The sequence below is a fragment of the Rhea americana genome, unplaced genomic scaffold (genome assembly GCF_003343005.1).
Source record: "Rhea americana isolate MKP2758 unplaced genomic scaffold, rheAme1 scaffold_96, whole genome shotgun sequence".
In the NCBI taxonomy this organism is placed as follows: domain Eukaryota; kingdom Metazoa; phylum Chordata; class Aves; order Rheiformes; family Rheidae; genus Rhea; species Rhea americana.
This window is the reverse complement of record NW_028187155.1, coordinates 305,496-320,619: the sequence shown is the minus strand read 5'-3', so window position 1 is coordinate 320,619 and position 15,124 is coordinate 305,496. Positions and strand designations below refer to the sequence as shown.

General features: G+C 40.4%; 1 protein-coding gene across 2 annotated transcripts; it reads right to left on the bottom strand.

Annotated features, from left to right (window-relative positions):
- Window positions 1–503: 503 nt before the first annotated feature.
- On the bottom strand, window positions 504–13,544 carry LOC146584222 (cytochrome P450 2J6-like). Of its 2 annotated transcripts, XM_085325093.1 has the most exons (10): window positions 13,374–13,544; window positions 11,892–12,054; window positions 10,599–10,748; window positions 9,446–9,606; window positions 6,999–7,179; window positions 6,696–6,712; window positions 5,004–5,145; window positions 3,157–3,344; window positions 1,977–2,118; window positions 504–682 (listed from the first exon to the last, which is right to left on the bottom strand). In XM_085325093.1, exons 1-10 carry the CDS (start codon window positions 13,542–13,544, stop codon window positions 504–506), a joined length of 1,494 nt encoding a protein of 497 aa, XP_085181219.1. The 2 variants fall into 2 exon arrangements, with proteins under 2 accessions (XP_085181219.1, XP_085181220.1); XM_085325094.1 differs by lacking the exon at window positions 6,696–6,712 and having other exon boundaries at window positions 7,003–7,179; window positions 13,374–13,394.
- Window positions 13,545–15,124: the final 1,580 nt, after the last annotated feature.

Below are 15,124 nucleotides of genomic sequence, written 5' to 3'. Positions count from 1 at the left end.
TTTATTATTGTTTCCAATTTCTCAATCAATTAAAGTGTCTAAGTTCAGGAAAGTAAAACAAAAGTAGGACCTTGAAAGTGAATTTTCCAGAGTCAAATGACTTGAGGTCATCAAACCACTCACAGAAATGACACCTACTCAGCTCTTGCAAGGTCCTCTGTTGAATTTTACTGAGGCTTTCTCAGGAGCGAGCACTGTGATGATCCTGCTTAGCAAGGACAAGGAGGCACAGCACAGTCTTCACAGCTGGGAACCACAGCAGCTTGCTGCAGGTGCTCTCCAAGAAGAAAAAATGGTTAAGATCTCTGCAAGAATCTGGGATCTTCACAAGGACCAGACCAAAAGTACTGATGGTCTGGATCTCAGCTTGCATCCATTTTCTGAACAATCCTGGGGTAGGTTAATAGCAATATCTGGTCTAGTAAAAGAAGATTTATGCATTTGAGAGGAAATTCACTGAGGTAAAGACAGCTATCTCATTCTTGTCAGTGATGCGTTGCAGCCTAGCGTGGAATGGCACAAACCCTGTATGGGTGGGGCTGCAATGTACCCCCAAAAATGGGCTCTGTGTTGATCTTCGTCACTCCCTCAGGGAGCTGGAAGGTGAATGCCCGCAGCAGGCTGGCAAAGAAAATGAAGAGCTCAGTCCTTGCTAAATGCTCCCCCAAACACACACGGTGCCCTGCAGAAGGAAGAGGTGAAGGACAATGAGTATCCAGGAATATTCTAATTTCATAATCACTTTGTTTATTCTTGCCATAATGAGAGGGGGTTTTGCTCAGAGTGAGGACCATGAAAGCCACAGAACTAAAACTTCCTGAATTCTATTTCAGAAAGATTCCATTCAATGTCATAGGTTAAGAGACACCAAGTGAAAATCTCAGTGGAAATCCCTGAGGTCCAACCATCATTTCTTTCTTGACCTAGTGGAAGATTATTTTCCTCTCGTAGGAGGTGTTGAGCTTCAGGCTCAGAGTCAAAGGATCTGCTAGCTGTTTGCAAATACTTTCCCAGTGAGTTAAAGTCTGAATCAAAATTACTTAACAACGGTATTTGCAACTGAACAAAGGTTTCTTCACTTTAAAGGCAAAGCTAGAGGCCTACTGGTAATTTCCAAGTTTTCCTGAATGGAACCAATGGCATGAACAGCAAAAAAATCAACATAAACTAGAGGAAGCAGATGAATAGTGCGTTCACATCACCAGCTTAGCAGATCAGTAAATAAAAAACAAAAGCCAGCTATGCCATTTGCACTAAGAAATGACTCCTAGATGGGCACCCAAGTTACTAACCTGCTGTATCAGTGTGGAGACTAAAACAAAAAAAGTGGAGGAGGAACTTTGCTGCTAAGTGTGATCTCTTCTGCTTTGCTATCTTATTTTCCTTCTTTTGCAACTGGATTTTCAATTCTGTAGTCAACAGCTTAATCTTTTGTTTACCAGGATGCTTTCTTTTTTCTTTCAGCTTGTTCCCTTAAGAGGGATTGCTAGCAGCTCTAACAGACACAAAGCACATTGTTTCTCAGGGGAGAAAAAGAAAACATGAAGAATGCTACAGACAAAACCTCTGGCTTACTGCAAACTATAGTAACCTAGAAGGTTCAGGAGCTGGAATGGGATTCCCACCACAGTGTACTAGAACAGTTTGGGGTCTGACATCACAGAAACATATGCCTTGGCAGATACAAGCCAGCATTGTTCTTTAAAAAAATCTAGCAGYGGAGATAAGGTGTTATCTGAGGAAATACCACACTCTCACATTTCATAGAATCATAGAATCAGTAAGGTTAGAAGGGACCTCTGGAGATCATCTAGTCCAACCCCCTGAGCATGTTAGACAGGGTTGCATCCAGGCAGGCTTTGACCATCTCCAGAGAAGGAGACTCCACAACTTCTCTGGGCAACCTGTTCCAAGGTTCCAATTTTTATGTTCTTCATCTAACCCACTGGGACAGTTCGAATTGTCGGTGTATTTACCTACTGAGAACGGTAAGAAAGCTTCTCGGTTTATGAAGTTTCCATCTTTATCAAGGAAGTGGCCGGGGTTGAACTGTCGAGGTGTTTCCCACTGCTCAGGGTCATACAGGACAGATGCTATATTTGGTATGATGATGGTGCCCTGCAAGGAAGAAACTGTTGATTCAGTTCTGCCTCCTATTCTCTCACCCATCAGTTTCTGCCTGGTGGATAAGACTGCTGCTTGTTGCCATTTCTTTGTAATGTGCAAAGACCATGTGGTTAGAAGTCTATTTTCCTAGACAGAAAATGGCAGCCTGTGGACATTGTCTTGTTTGGAAATTATAGTTCCTAACCCTGCAGTCATGTCAATGGGTGTTAGTGGTACAACTGCAATGTGACCACTTCTGCTACTAGTTTTAATAGCACCTTTGGTAGGGTTCTTTTGTTGATATTCAAGTCCCAGCCTTGTAAACCCTCTTTCAGGCTTAAGAGAGAGGGATGAATCCAGAAGTCCCCACAATGCTTATCATTTCATTGACAACAACCTCTGAGCCCTTTTACCGTTAGTCTTTCGGGTTTTGTCCATACTGGTAAAGAGCATGTTGTTCCTGGCAGACCTGCTCCTGTACCTTAGTTACCTGGCTGTCAGATCAGACAGATTAAAGTGTGAAGTCTTAACCAGAAAGTGCATTAGGTAGGGACAGCTCCATATGCTAGGAATGGTGCTGGCCTCTCCCATCTCTCTTGCAAAAAAAAAACAACCAATGCTTTTTTCTGACTAATGTAGGTCCCTGTGCCTTCCTCAGCCCATGGAGTCACTGTAAGAGGACTCATTTTCTTACAAGCTTTCCTCCGTCTTAGTGGCAGTACTGAGTGGGACAGGGACTTCTTAACCAGTGCTTTGGCAAACCAGTCTCTCCTCTCAGTCCGATCTCAACCAAGCAGAACTGGTCTCTGCTGTTTTTGCCATTGACTGCAGGGCAGGAGCTTGAGGCTCTGATAGCAGGGAGAGGGATTTCATCACTTGTTTGAGCATGGACACACTAAGGGAGAGACTTATTTCATTCATGGTAATTCTTCCCTGCTCACAGTGTTCCTGGGTTATATGGATAATGATTTATATATGGAAAATAGGTTATAAAACTGGAATAGAATCTCTCTGCTAAACAAAGAACAGAGGCTGAAAATGTTTCTGCACCTTTTTGAGGGGGAAGCCCAGCAATGTTGTATTCCGCACGCACACTCTAGGCATACCAACAAAGACAATGTTGCTGAAGCGCTGAATCTCATGAACCACAGCATTTGTATAAGGCAGTTTTCTCCGATCCTCATAGCAAATTAACTGAGAAGGACCTAGAACAGCATCTAACTCCTTCTGCACTTTTTCTGTGGAGAAATATGCATAATTTCAGATAGGAAAATACATCAAATATCAATACATCAAAACTAGTTTCTTTTCCTGGAGCAGTTGGAAAATCTAATATCTCAACATAGTACATAAAGTCTACAACCTATGATTTAATATGATTTGATATGATTTAATGCCTGTTTAATATATAAAAATAAAAGTAAATAGAAGAACCCCCCACTCCAGTTTAGCACACTGCAAGCAAGGACTATAGTGTTTTTATCTCAGTTCTGACATTTATCTCACTGGTTTTTTTGTGTGTGTGTGTGTAGAGCGAGTCACTTAGCCCCAGCTTTAGGGATATCTTAGCTTAGTCTATCTCAAAATCAAAATCTTATTTTCAGAACTGATGTAAATGCCTTGGATATTAACTCCCAGTACAAGGGAAGAGTTCAGCAGAGTCAGTCCAAGTTACAGCAACATTAAACAAACAACGCCTGAATCAGCTTAAGACCTTGGATGAGAATACGCGTTCATCGACACAGCCTTTTCAGAGGCTTCGGCCATTACCGGAATGCAGGCATCTCCTTCTCTTTCAGCACTTGAGCACAACAGAAGAGCCACCAGCCCCAGGGGTACCTGAGTCCTCCTTAAGCCTTGGCCATATCCTTTCTCTTCCTAACACAGCTGTGGATGGGGGAAACTCAGCCTCGATCTAGAGGCATTCAGCAGAATTGGTGTTAATTAGTTGAGCAATCCCTTTTGCAATATTAACTAAGACAGCGACAATCCTTGTGTACTACCAGCAGTTGTTTCCCCAAAAGCAACCTCTCTGCATCTCAGGCAGCCATAGTCTCTCGTTAAACTTCTTTTCCTGTTTCTGCAGTTCCTCGCAGATGTTTCACATTCACATTGTTTTCTTGTAAGGGTTGTTTGCTGCTCTGTGAGCAAACTGCAACAAACATTGCTTGCTATTTAAATATTAGGTGCTAATACCCCTGGCTGGTTACACACACCACCTGTTGTACTGAAACCCTGAGGCCATCCCACATCAGCTTGTGCTCCATAGGTTCTATGTTGCCTGGGCTTGTGTGTGAGGCAAAGAAAAGAGTCACTGAGTTCCTGAATTTGCACTGGTCTAATTACCTTTAGTGTATCTCCCTACATTTTTCCTGACAGGAAGGATACAGGAAGAGACTGCTGTCTCTACCAGGACCTGCATGACTTCCTTAGGGCATTCTGTCAAGGTTTGCCCAGCAGCTGTAAGGGAGATGGTAAGCTGCAAGGAGTTGGAAGAGAGGGTAGGTCAAATGTGTGGCAAACATAGCAAGGTAGTGTTAGCACTCCTCATACCTGAACAATGTCTGGGGTGGACAGGACTCTTGTTAGAGCTCTGATCTCTGTTACTGCTTCCTTCAGTCAGCCTGCAAACACTCCACGTAGAGCACCTTACTGAAATGTCACTGCACAGAGCGAACTTTTGTCTCCCTTCAAGCGCCTTCAGCCACCAAATCTGATCAGGTGAGAGGCTGGGACTCTGGCTTTCTGTGTGCTGTAAGTTCAGCATGCTGTTTTCCATGCTTTGAGAGAGTGAGAGCCAAGCTCAGCTGGTGGCTTTTGTGGCTGCAACTCATTATATTTAGCCATCATTAACATTTGTAGTAGCCATAGTATTTCACAGTGAGCCTCCCTCTCACCTTGGATGTCTGGATGCACCACCATATAGAGCAGCCCCCAGTACAAGGTCGTGCTTGAGGTCTCTGATCCACCGAGGAAAAGGTCGTTTATAACACACACCAAATTTTCTTCATCATACTTGGGTTTTGGCCCGTCTTTAGACTGTAGATGATGACAAAAGGTTGAAATGAAAGCATAAAAGTTAGGACATCTTCAGTAAGTGTAAGAGTTACTACTTCATTATTTCCATAGCTGTCATGTGGAAAAAGAATATTCAAAATTACAGTTATTGATGAGTACTAAGAGATTAATAGTTTCCAAAATGGACATGTTAGTCTGTTTTGCTCTTATTCATGAAGTGGAATTATTCGTTCTTCATAAAAACCAGGCTGTTTTAGGCCTGTTAACTTAATTAGGAAAACTTTAAAACATACTGGAAGTTTTACAAATAGCCTAGAATGTAGTTCTAAATGTGTGCCCCAAAAGTGTATCACTCATTAGGTCTTGTAAGTTAATTGGCCTCTCTGGTAAGCTATTAAACAGTACTAGTAAATACCAAAGAAGAACCCATCTGAATAAAAGGAACTGAACAAAAAATCCTGACAGTAATTTCCTCTCTCAGTTTAGGATGATGTGAACTGATGGGAGAGGGATATCCAAAATTTTTCTTGTAATAAAGGAGTATAATATAAAAACAATTAAAGAAATACATTAGGGAAAAACATTTTTAAATGCACAGATTGCAAAAACCTGCCCCACTGAGACCAGAAAAAGCTGCATCATTGTCTCTAAAATGCTTATTTTAGTAAATTGTATAGTGTTAATTCAAACCTAATGAACTTCAGAGCCCATTAGCCGGCACTGCGAGAACATGGCTGGCTGGAAGCTGATAAGCAAAGATAGTAGCTACATGGGCTTCATCAACCCTAAGAAAGAGGTATTTTCTTTAGCTCTTAAAGGTACCCCAAAATAACTGACTTTGAAGCAGAAACTCAGGTGCCCTTAAAGTCTCTCTGACTCATTAACCCTTCCTGCTATGGAAAAAATTACCTGGGCAGGGAAGAAGAACAGTATGTTATGGCACTGAGTGTTTCTGAGCAATTGTTTCCAGATCCCCCAATTTAAATATAAGTGACAGGCCAAGTGCATGCTAAACTGTGTGGAAATTAGAGGTAACAGAAGAGATAACAGGTTTGGGACCCCCAAATCCATTTAGGACTTACTGATGGCAGCACCTATCTGCTGAGGAAGTGGACAAATAATATGTGATGCCTAAAGTACCAATTCCAAGGTTGCTGAGATGACTGAGTAGGCTGGAAAAGCTCAAGTGCAGCTGTTGAAAGAGACTGGGCTGAAGCTGGAAGGACTGCTCTCTCTTAGATGCCACAGAAATTATTCCAAGGGACTGCAGAATGATGTGGGAATCTTTTAAAGAGTGGAGGATCTCCTCAGACCTGGACCTAATGAGAGACCTTCCTGTAAAGAGCAGAACCTCTTCAAAAGGTTTCCCTCTCTCCTTACGGAGACCAGCATTCTGCATAAGCACAACTATGTGGCACAAGAATAGTCAATGTTAGTATGCACACAGAAAGTCACTCAAAAAAGCATGTTATCTGTTTCAGGGCAATTATCTGTGCATGTGTCTGTAATCCTGTTGTAAATATGAAGCTCTTTTCTCTAGAAGATGGGATGGTCTACCGAAGTTTTGTAACCTGCAGACAGAAGCAGTCTCATATTTACTACAGGAATGAAGTACACACAGAGTTATTTATGAAAAGCAGATGATAGCCCGTAAGTTCACATCCTAATGTACTTTATGGTAACTCATTCATGTAACCAGCTCATAAAACTGGATGCCTTTCTGGGAGACATGGATTAATAAGTTCCAAGTTGCTGTATTCCCATTAAGAAGCCTATGAAATGTAAGAAACTATAATATAAGGGTTCCAGCTGGATTATTTAATGGTCTGTTTAGATTTGTGCCCCATGGATGTATGATCAGGCAGAACAAACACTTACTTTCTCTATTTCAGCCAGGTAAAAGTCAATGAAATCCTGTGGTTCATCTGGTATTCCTCTCTCCACGTGTCTTCTGATCTCCTTCCTTGCAAAAGAACTCAGGACATCATAGGAAGACAAGGCCTTTTTATGAGGACCAGGGAGATGGCACATCAGCCAGGGAAGGATTTCATATAGCTGTGGAAGCGACATACAAGAAGTAATGTGAATTATCTGTCAGTAAAAAAGATGGTTTAGAAACACCAAAAGGCTGAAAATATTGATAGTGGGATAAACAAATCATCATTATTCGAGTACATTTTTGTCCTCATGGGAATATGCTATTTGTAATTTTGGCACACTCCAGAATCTAGGGGGCTGAAGCTGCACTGCCAACACTCTGTTCATGCCAGCAGGCTTACTTTACTAATGCAGATCACTACAAGACCCTGTTTCTGCACAGGTTGGAGTCCTAGGCTCCCACAGAGAATAAAAATATAGATGCCTTCTTTCTGGATACTATGTGGCTACTAAAATAAACAAGTTTGCAGCCTCAGGTAACGAGGGGTGTTTGTGGAGTTCACAGAAGGAACTGTGTGACTGGGTATCACTCTATGAGAGAGTTTCATTTTCTTCCTCATTCCCATGAGTGTTTGTGTGACCAAATAACTGTTCTAAGGGCTACAAATATTATATCTTTAGTCTTCTCAGAGCCTATTTATACACAATTTGTCAATTCGAAGTTGGATAGTTCTCTTTGCAGCACCTGCCATCCCACCCTCCTAAGCAAACAGCATTTCTGTCTCCACTTTGCCTTTGTTCTGTCTGACCAAAGGAGCAAAGTTCTTTAATTCTGTTATGCGATAGTTTCCTCATCACTGCAGTAACCCTTCTCTCCATTTGCTTCACTCCAAACTCATGTCCAAGACCCTAGAAAAGGTCACACGAAGCATTACACAACAGAACTTACTTTAACATATCTCTGGATCTAAAAAGAAAGTACTGCTGGAAACACTCTAGGTTTATGTTTGCCTTTTCATCCTGTGATCTGCTAGTTGACCTGGGTCTCTTTCCTCTTAACCCTTACATTGGAATGTCCTAAGCTCATAGCAGAAATTCATCTCATTATTCCTAATAGAATTCATAATTTAATTTTGTACTATTACAATTTATTCTATTCTTATAACTCTAGTCCACAAGGTTGATGAGCTCTTCTGACTTTGATCATCAGCAAATTTCACCTATTTTTCAGCCAAGGTCTTCCACAAGAATAATGAGTTGCTACAGTCAGAAAAGCACTGGACCATTCCCAGAGGAACTTCACTGATAACTTGCTTCACTCAATTTATCCCTTTATATCTCTCTCAGAAGTCCTTATCCTCTTTTTAAACTGTGACACTAACTTGTCTTCTCCAATTAAGTATTTACTTGATATTTGCTACCTTATCAAATTTTCACTGAAGTTCTGGTAGACTACATTGACTATACTCTTTTATTTTCCCCCTAAAAAATTCCAAGCGAAGAAGATCATATCCAGTAAACCAATATTGCATTTCATGTCATTTTCCATTTGCCTCCAGATCTTCAACTTTTCTTTCCTTTAACATCTTTTCTGAGAATTGGTATACTACTGAGGGAAGACTAATGGCCTGGAGTTGTGGGCTTTTCCTTCTGCTATGGCTTAGCATATGGCTCCCTTAAACATGCGCGGCACCTTTATTTACTCTGGGCAAGTTGTATAGTGCTGCCCTCATATGATAGATTTGTTGAAAAGGTTTACTACTAGCCATTAGCAATTTTGACTTGTAAAATTCTAGGAGTATGATTACCAACTCAAAATGAAGATTTATCATTCTATCCCCAATCCCCACTGCCAAGCTTGTTCTTCTTTGGGAGTCTAAACCCCACAATACAACTAACGGGGAAAACTTAGATACTTCAAGTGCAAAGCTGGTCTTTAGGTATATTATGGGAGGCAGCTACCGAACAATCTGTGACAGAACTTGAATTGTGAGACTATCAGAGAATGTATGTATACATTGTTTTTGTAATGTGTGAGCTGTGAGTTTTTAACTAAGTAATGGAAAGATTCATACTGAAATTTTTATTCTTTGTGAGGAAGGAAATGAGAGACATCTGTCAGCATGCAGATTGCAAAATAATAAAAGGCACAACAGTGACTTAAATGCTACTGATTTTTGAAGGAGAGAAGTAAATGAAGTGGAAGAAGCTGCACTGTAAAGTTCAAATGTATTACAAACTCCAGTGTAAAAAGAAGTTTAACGGTTTCTGTTAACAGTCTCAGAAAACCAGAAGAACTTGCAGCCAGGCATCAACAGAGGGATGAAAACTTAACTTTCTATCCGCATTTGGCAGTTGCTCTGTATTTAGGGAAAATCTATTCTTGCATCTGCACTTTCATATTATACCTATATTGGAAAAAAATAGCATATTATTTACTCACCTGATGCATGAAGCTGCCTGCAAATCTGAATAAATTCTCTGTGGCACTGATCAGTTCATGGAAGGTTTTGTCCTCATCAGAGAAGTGATATCCAAAAACCACAGCACAAATTACATTTGAAATAGAATGGAAAAGAGGGAAAGAAGGATCCACAGGCCTTCCTGCAAAGACAGTAATTAATATTCACTCTTAATGCTTTCTTTGGGTGTTCCTTATTCAGATAGGACAAGACACTACCATGAAATGATGACAGTTGTGAACAATGAATCATCAGATCTCTGTCTGATGATTTTTTAGAAGATATGAGACAAGCATCCATCAGAAGTGATTTGAGTAGAAGCAATCCAGGCTTGGATTCAAAAATGAACTAGCTAATATAGTGAAGTCCTCTCTGTTCCTATTTTCTTTGATTTCTCTTGCCTGAAGTTACTTAGACAGACAGACAGTAAAATATCCTGCGCTATTATGGGATAATTCCTTAATGACACTCCCAAAATCTTAATAGATACATATTTTTTAATTCTGTACCTTGTTCAATAAGTCAACAAACAGTATACAATCACATAGTAATTCACTAGTGCTTAAGTGCTGGACTCTATATATTTTCCCAGAGTTGGATGAGATGAACCCAACCTAAAGAAAGCCAATAGCTAATTGGAAAAGGCCAGTTTCGTCAGCTGAAGAAACTAAGAAAATAACCAAGCCATGTGACTAGAACCYCTTTTATTTAGGAGCTGACATTAGGCCCAAGAATATCAATAGTATTGCGGTCTAGACTGGGTGGTACCTAATGTCACTGCAATTTAGAGAATTAGAAAATTGATTAAGCTCCGCCATACTCTTAGTTACATATTGTGGGCAGTCAGAGGGCTGGCTTGGCTATGCAATTCAGTGACATCAAATTGTACACAGAGAAAATGATAGTTAAATGATAAGCCCAAAGAGGAGGGATTTTAGAAGTTCCTGACTTAATTATGTTCAGAAACAGCTTTTTAGGAAAGAAATTCACACCTCCGATACTGGGCTCTATCTGCACTTCTTTGGATACACTGTTCTGGACCCACCCCTGCATCTAGAAAGGGGTATGTAAGTTTGCACACTGAAGAGATGGATTCAGGCTTGAACTGCTTCTAATTTCTTAACAGAGGCATACCTTTCCGGTTCACAAAGAACTCCACCAAGTGAGAGGCTTCCTCTTGCACTCGATACTCCAGGCCTTTTTTCCCCATTCCTAGATTGCGGAGAGTCATTATGCCAAAGCGTCTCTGTTGCTTCCAGGAGCGGCCACTTGCCAGTATAATACCTGAGGATATTTCCTGGCATATTAATCTTTGACATAGACATGAATTATTCATTTAAAAATATATTATAAAATTCATAAGAATAAATCAGGGAATGTACTGTGATACAAGTATCTTTAGGAGAAAAAACTATCAGCGACTAGAAATCATAGTGAAACATATCCAAACTATAACTAGATGACAAGTGTTTAATACTGACTGTAGTTAATCTTTGAAAATAGACATCTAAGGATTTTCTGATTGCTCCATTTCTTGATGTCTTCAAAAAAAATTTAAGGTGCCTTTTTAGAAGATCTGCTTTAGCCAAACCCAGCTCAATAAAGCTCAATAAAGGAGTAAACAGGTGAATTTCTACAGGGTGTTATACAGGGCCAGAGTATGTTTATGGGGATGGAGCTCAGCAAATGTGATGCTTGTAGGCAGAAGTGGTGAAGGTAAGGGTCATGTGATATTTGGATTCTGTTTCTCCTCTGGAAGAGAGACCACTGCACTCATTAAATTGTGCTAGGTGTTGCCTGAAGAGACCTGTACTACTGCTAATGGTTTACCTGGCCTTAAACAATCTGTGTTTGCTTTGGCATAGCAAACACAAGGGAAGGAAGAGAAAGGCATGCAAACTGTTAAAATACGCTAAGGAAAAGTGGAGTTTAATGTGATGTCACCAAATGTTTAAGAGCGGCTACAAATACAGCTATGAGACTTCTAGAGGAAGGTGTTGGAGGTCTCTTGCTTGTGGCTGAAGGTGTTTGGCAACCATATACTATACGCAATTGCCAAACATATAATCATACTTTGCGTTGATGTAACAACATACAGCATAATCATGTACAGCAGAACAGATTATTCTGTAAAGAGAGCAAGATCTGAAGTGATGGCATATGGCTGAGTTCTGAGCTGGTAAACTCATACATCTCAAATACAGCAAAAAGGTGACCTAGAAACAAGCTGATCTGAAGTGTTACCCAGGCATGGGAAAGCTCAGGACAAAAGTGATCATGACAAAGAGTAAACAATTCTGTAGAGCTGATGGGGGATTTTAGTGGAAGAGCATTCTGAATGGCAAGGTAGAGGTCTAACAAGGTTGATGCAGGAGTAGTTTGCCAAGTCAACATTCCTGTGCATTATTTATGGCAGGAAAAGCTCACCTTTTCCTTTAGCCATTGCTCTGAAGAAAGGAGACACCATCCTCCCAGAAACATCTTCAGGGTGTGTGGTCATGCCATCCTTCACTGCTTGAAATCCATTCAGTACAATCACCGGGGTCCACCCAAACCACAAAGTATATATGCCGCCATGAGTTTTTGCCAGCTGTAGACAGGAAGGATGCCAGAAAAGTACAGATGAAACCTCGCATATCTCAAACAGAAGATGAACCTGCTATTGACTGGCCAAATGGCCAGCTCTGTCCTGAGGTTATTATCCTTACAGATATAATTGTAGTTGGCAGCAGAAAACAACCTACTGTTTTCCTAAGACCTAGGCTTTCAGCAGTCTTTTTTATTTAACTCAGGGAAGTGATTTTCCCTTTCAAAGCACAGAGTCCTGCAACATTTCAGCAAAAGAAAGAAAATTTCAAGTTTTAGGTTGCATCATATCCAATGCCTACGTTCGCACCTCATTAATGCAAGACATACTCTGCACCCCTCTGGGGCTCTCTGCCTCCAGCCAGCCCTTCCTTTGCGATAGGAAACCAGCTGATTAACCCTGCCTCCTCTACGCACCCTGGGAGAAGAGATGCAGCCAGGAATTAGTCAATAGCCCTGAAGTGCCGGTGGGCTGCAGCTGAGTGAAGCCTGCRGGGTTTCCCATGCAGTGCTCGAGCGGGGACACATGTATGACAGAGGAAATTCATAGAAAAAGAGCTTCAAACAAGAATTGGACTCTGCTGCCACACACCCATGATGATACAAAAGGGGTGAGAGAAGGTGTTTAAGGTGCCAGGAGAATTGCATCCAACTGATTACACTAGTCACTTGCTTTTCCATATAATCCTTTGGATACTGGTTTTATCCTTCCTTTTATAGCATCACTGGGTGTCAATTTGCATTATGCTCATGCTGATTTGTGCATACTGTCTCAAGCTTTAGATCTGAATTAGAGGTCATTTGCAAACCATTAGAAAAAATCACTGCCAGAGTACAGGAAGGGACTGAGATGGCTTGAGGAGGAGCAACTCCCTCTAAAAACAAGTGGCAAACAAATAGTTTGGAAGAAAAGTGGAGGTGAGGAGTTTATAAGCTTTCAGTATGACAAACATACATGTACATATATATTTACTTGTTTACTAATCAAACTAGACAATCACAGTGCCTTAGAAGTTAAAAAAAGTAACATATATGGTGTTATCAGTAATGGAGAGCACCTCTTCGATTTGGCATTCACCTACTTTAATCACAAGTCAGAAACTCTGTCCCCAGGTTTGATTCTTAAGGCGATCAAGTTTCTCACAAAGCTGTCATATTCCACATAAGAAGGTGACCTGAATTTAGGAATCAAGTTAATCTTTATACAGCCATATCTTGTCTGTCACTTTCCTAGGCCTTAAAACTTTGCTTTTCTACTAACATATCAGTTTCACTTAAGCTGTCAGTAAAATGAGTCAATTAGGAGTATCTGAAAAGAAATACCTCCATCAGAAGATCCCGATGAAACTGAAAGTTCAGGTGCAACAAGTTTCCAAGTAATGGGAGAGGAGTTGGTCCAGGAGGCAATTGCTGACATGCCTTTCTCAATTTGAGAAACTGAACAATTAACAAAAAAATGACCAGAGCTACAAAAGCTTGGCTTACAGTCAGCATTTCAGAACTGATTTACCAGCTTGTCTCTATCTAAAATAACGTACTAGAGTTTGGAAAAGTTGATCTACCTTCTTGTTCCACCAGTTCTCTCTGCAGACTGAGTGCCACAGAGTCTCGGTTCCTTTCCCTCCCTCCGTCCCTCCCTCTTTATCCCTGCCCTCCCTTGTGCTGCACTCCATACATTTTCCATACTGAAGTGCATCAAGGTGATCCCTAACCAAAGGCATGCTTAGCTGGTTATAGCAAATCACAGTAGAAGAATGTGGCAGCACTTGTGCTCAAGCTAATTGTCCTGGAGTTTGTGTTAGGAAATTGCTGGTGTGTTTTGGAAGATCTGGTATGGAAAGATATGAAGTGTGAGCCCTTGTTGACCACTAATTAGGAATGAAACCTAGCTTCCTCTGCCTCAGGAATCTCAAAACCATACACAGTTCGTCTCAGACTCACTAAATTCAGGTTATAAATTACGCGTAAGCAATAGGTTAAATTTTCCAGGCAATAGATTTAAGCAAAAACGTTATACAGCTTATTTTAACGTGTGGTTGTAAATTCAGATTTGCCTGCTAGTACACATAAATACTTGGTTCACACAGGCAAAACAACAGTAGGTGGGGATGAGACATAGAATTAGAAGAGGAAATTGTTACATGGAATTTCTGAAAAACTGGCCTGAAGTGTTCAGTCAAATTTTTTCTTCAGGAAGACAGTAATAATAACAGTTTCATCAAGTGAGGATTAATGACTAGGAAATAATAGTTAAAAGCTCATATTAAATTAAATAATCAAAATCAGAATATAAAAGTATGCTATTATTTAAAATTTAAAATATAAAATCCTAGTTGTCATTATTTTAGATTTTTTGGAGTGGGTAACCTAATTAAGGGTTTCATTTGCCTTGGTTTAATTCATACCTTTTTACTTGAATTTCAAAATCCTGTATATTATGACCAGCTGTCAATAAATTCACAACACACATTGAATATCTGGTCTCTGAGAGGTTTATACCTCATATGAAATATAGAAGGGGAAAAGTACTTGGTGTCAGTTATCAGGGAATCTGATCTTGCATAGCAATGAGAAAGTGTCTTCACTAAAATCGAAGGGCAAGTCYGAACAAGATTTTGCCCTACCCTCCAACACATACATAAATGCAGTATTTTGCAAACCTGGCAGCAGTCAGTAATGTGACTCAGTGATATCAATCCATCTCCTTCCTTTGGCCAAAACTTTGAAGCTATAATAGCTACGTACAAGCCTGCATTAAAAAATGAAGACGGTCTGGAAAGGTAGTTTTCTTATGACTCTAACTGTGGAAAACTGACACGTGGTCACCATGGGCCAAGCGTGTGGGAAGGGGGCCGAGGCGGCTTCCACGGCGCTGCTAAAAYCAGTGTAAGTCAGGTGTAACAGCCACTGTGAAGCTGGAAATACTTGCAACAGGAAGCAGCAAAACAGAAAACCAGGGAAAACAGTGTCTTCAAAACAATACCAAGTTTTAAAATGAGAGAAAATTAATTTTGTGCAGATAAATTCAGGAGAAATACAGAATTATGTAATTCTAATKAATAGAATAAAGAAAT

Bases quoted from the DNA above. Each gene is read 5' to 3' on its own strand.
- LOC146584222 (XM_085325093.1), bottom strand. From the start codon at position 13,544: ATGCTGACTGTAAGCCAAGCTTTTGTAGCTCTGGTCATTTTTTTGTTA. The intron at 7,180-9,445 runs GTGAGTAAATAA...TCGCTTCCACAG, and splicing joins CAGGCAGCTTCATGCATCAG to CTATATGAAATCCTTCCCTG. The intron at 683-1,976 runs GTAAATACACCG...TTCCTTCTGCAG, and splicing joins TTTCTTACCGTTCTCAGTAG to GGCACCGTGTGTGTTTGGGG.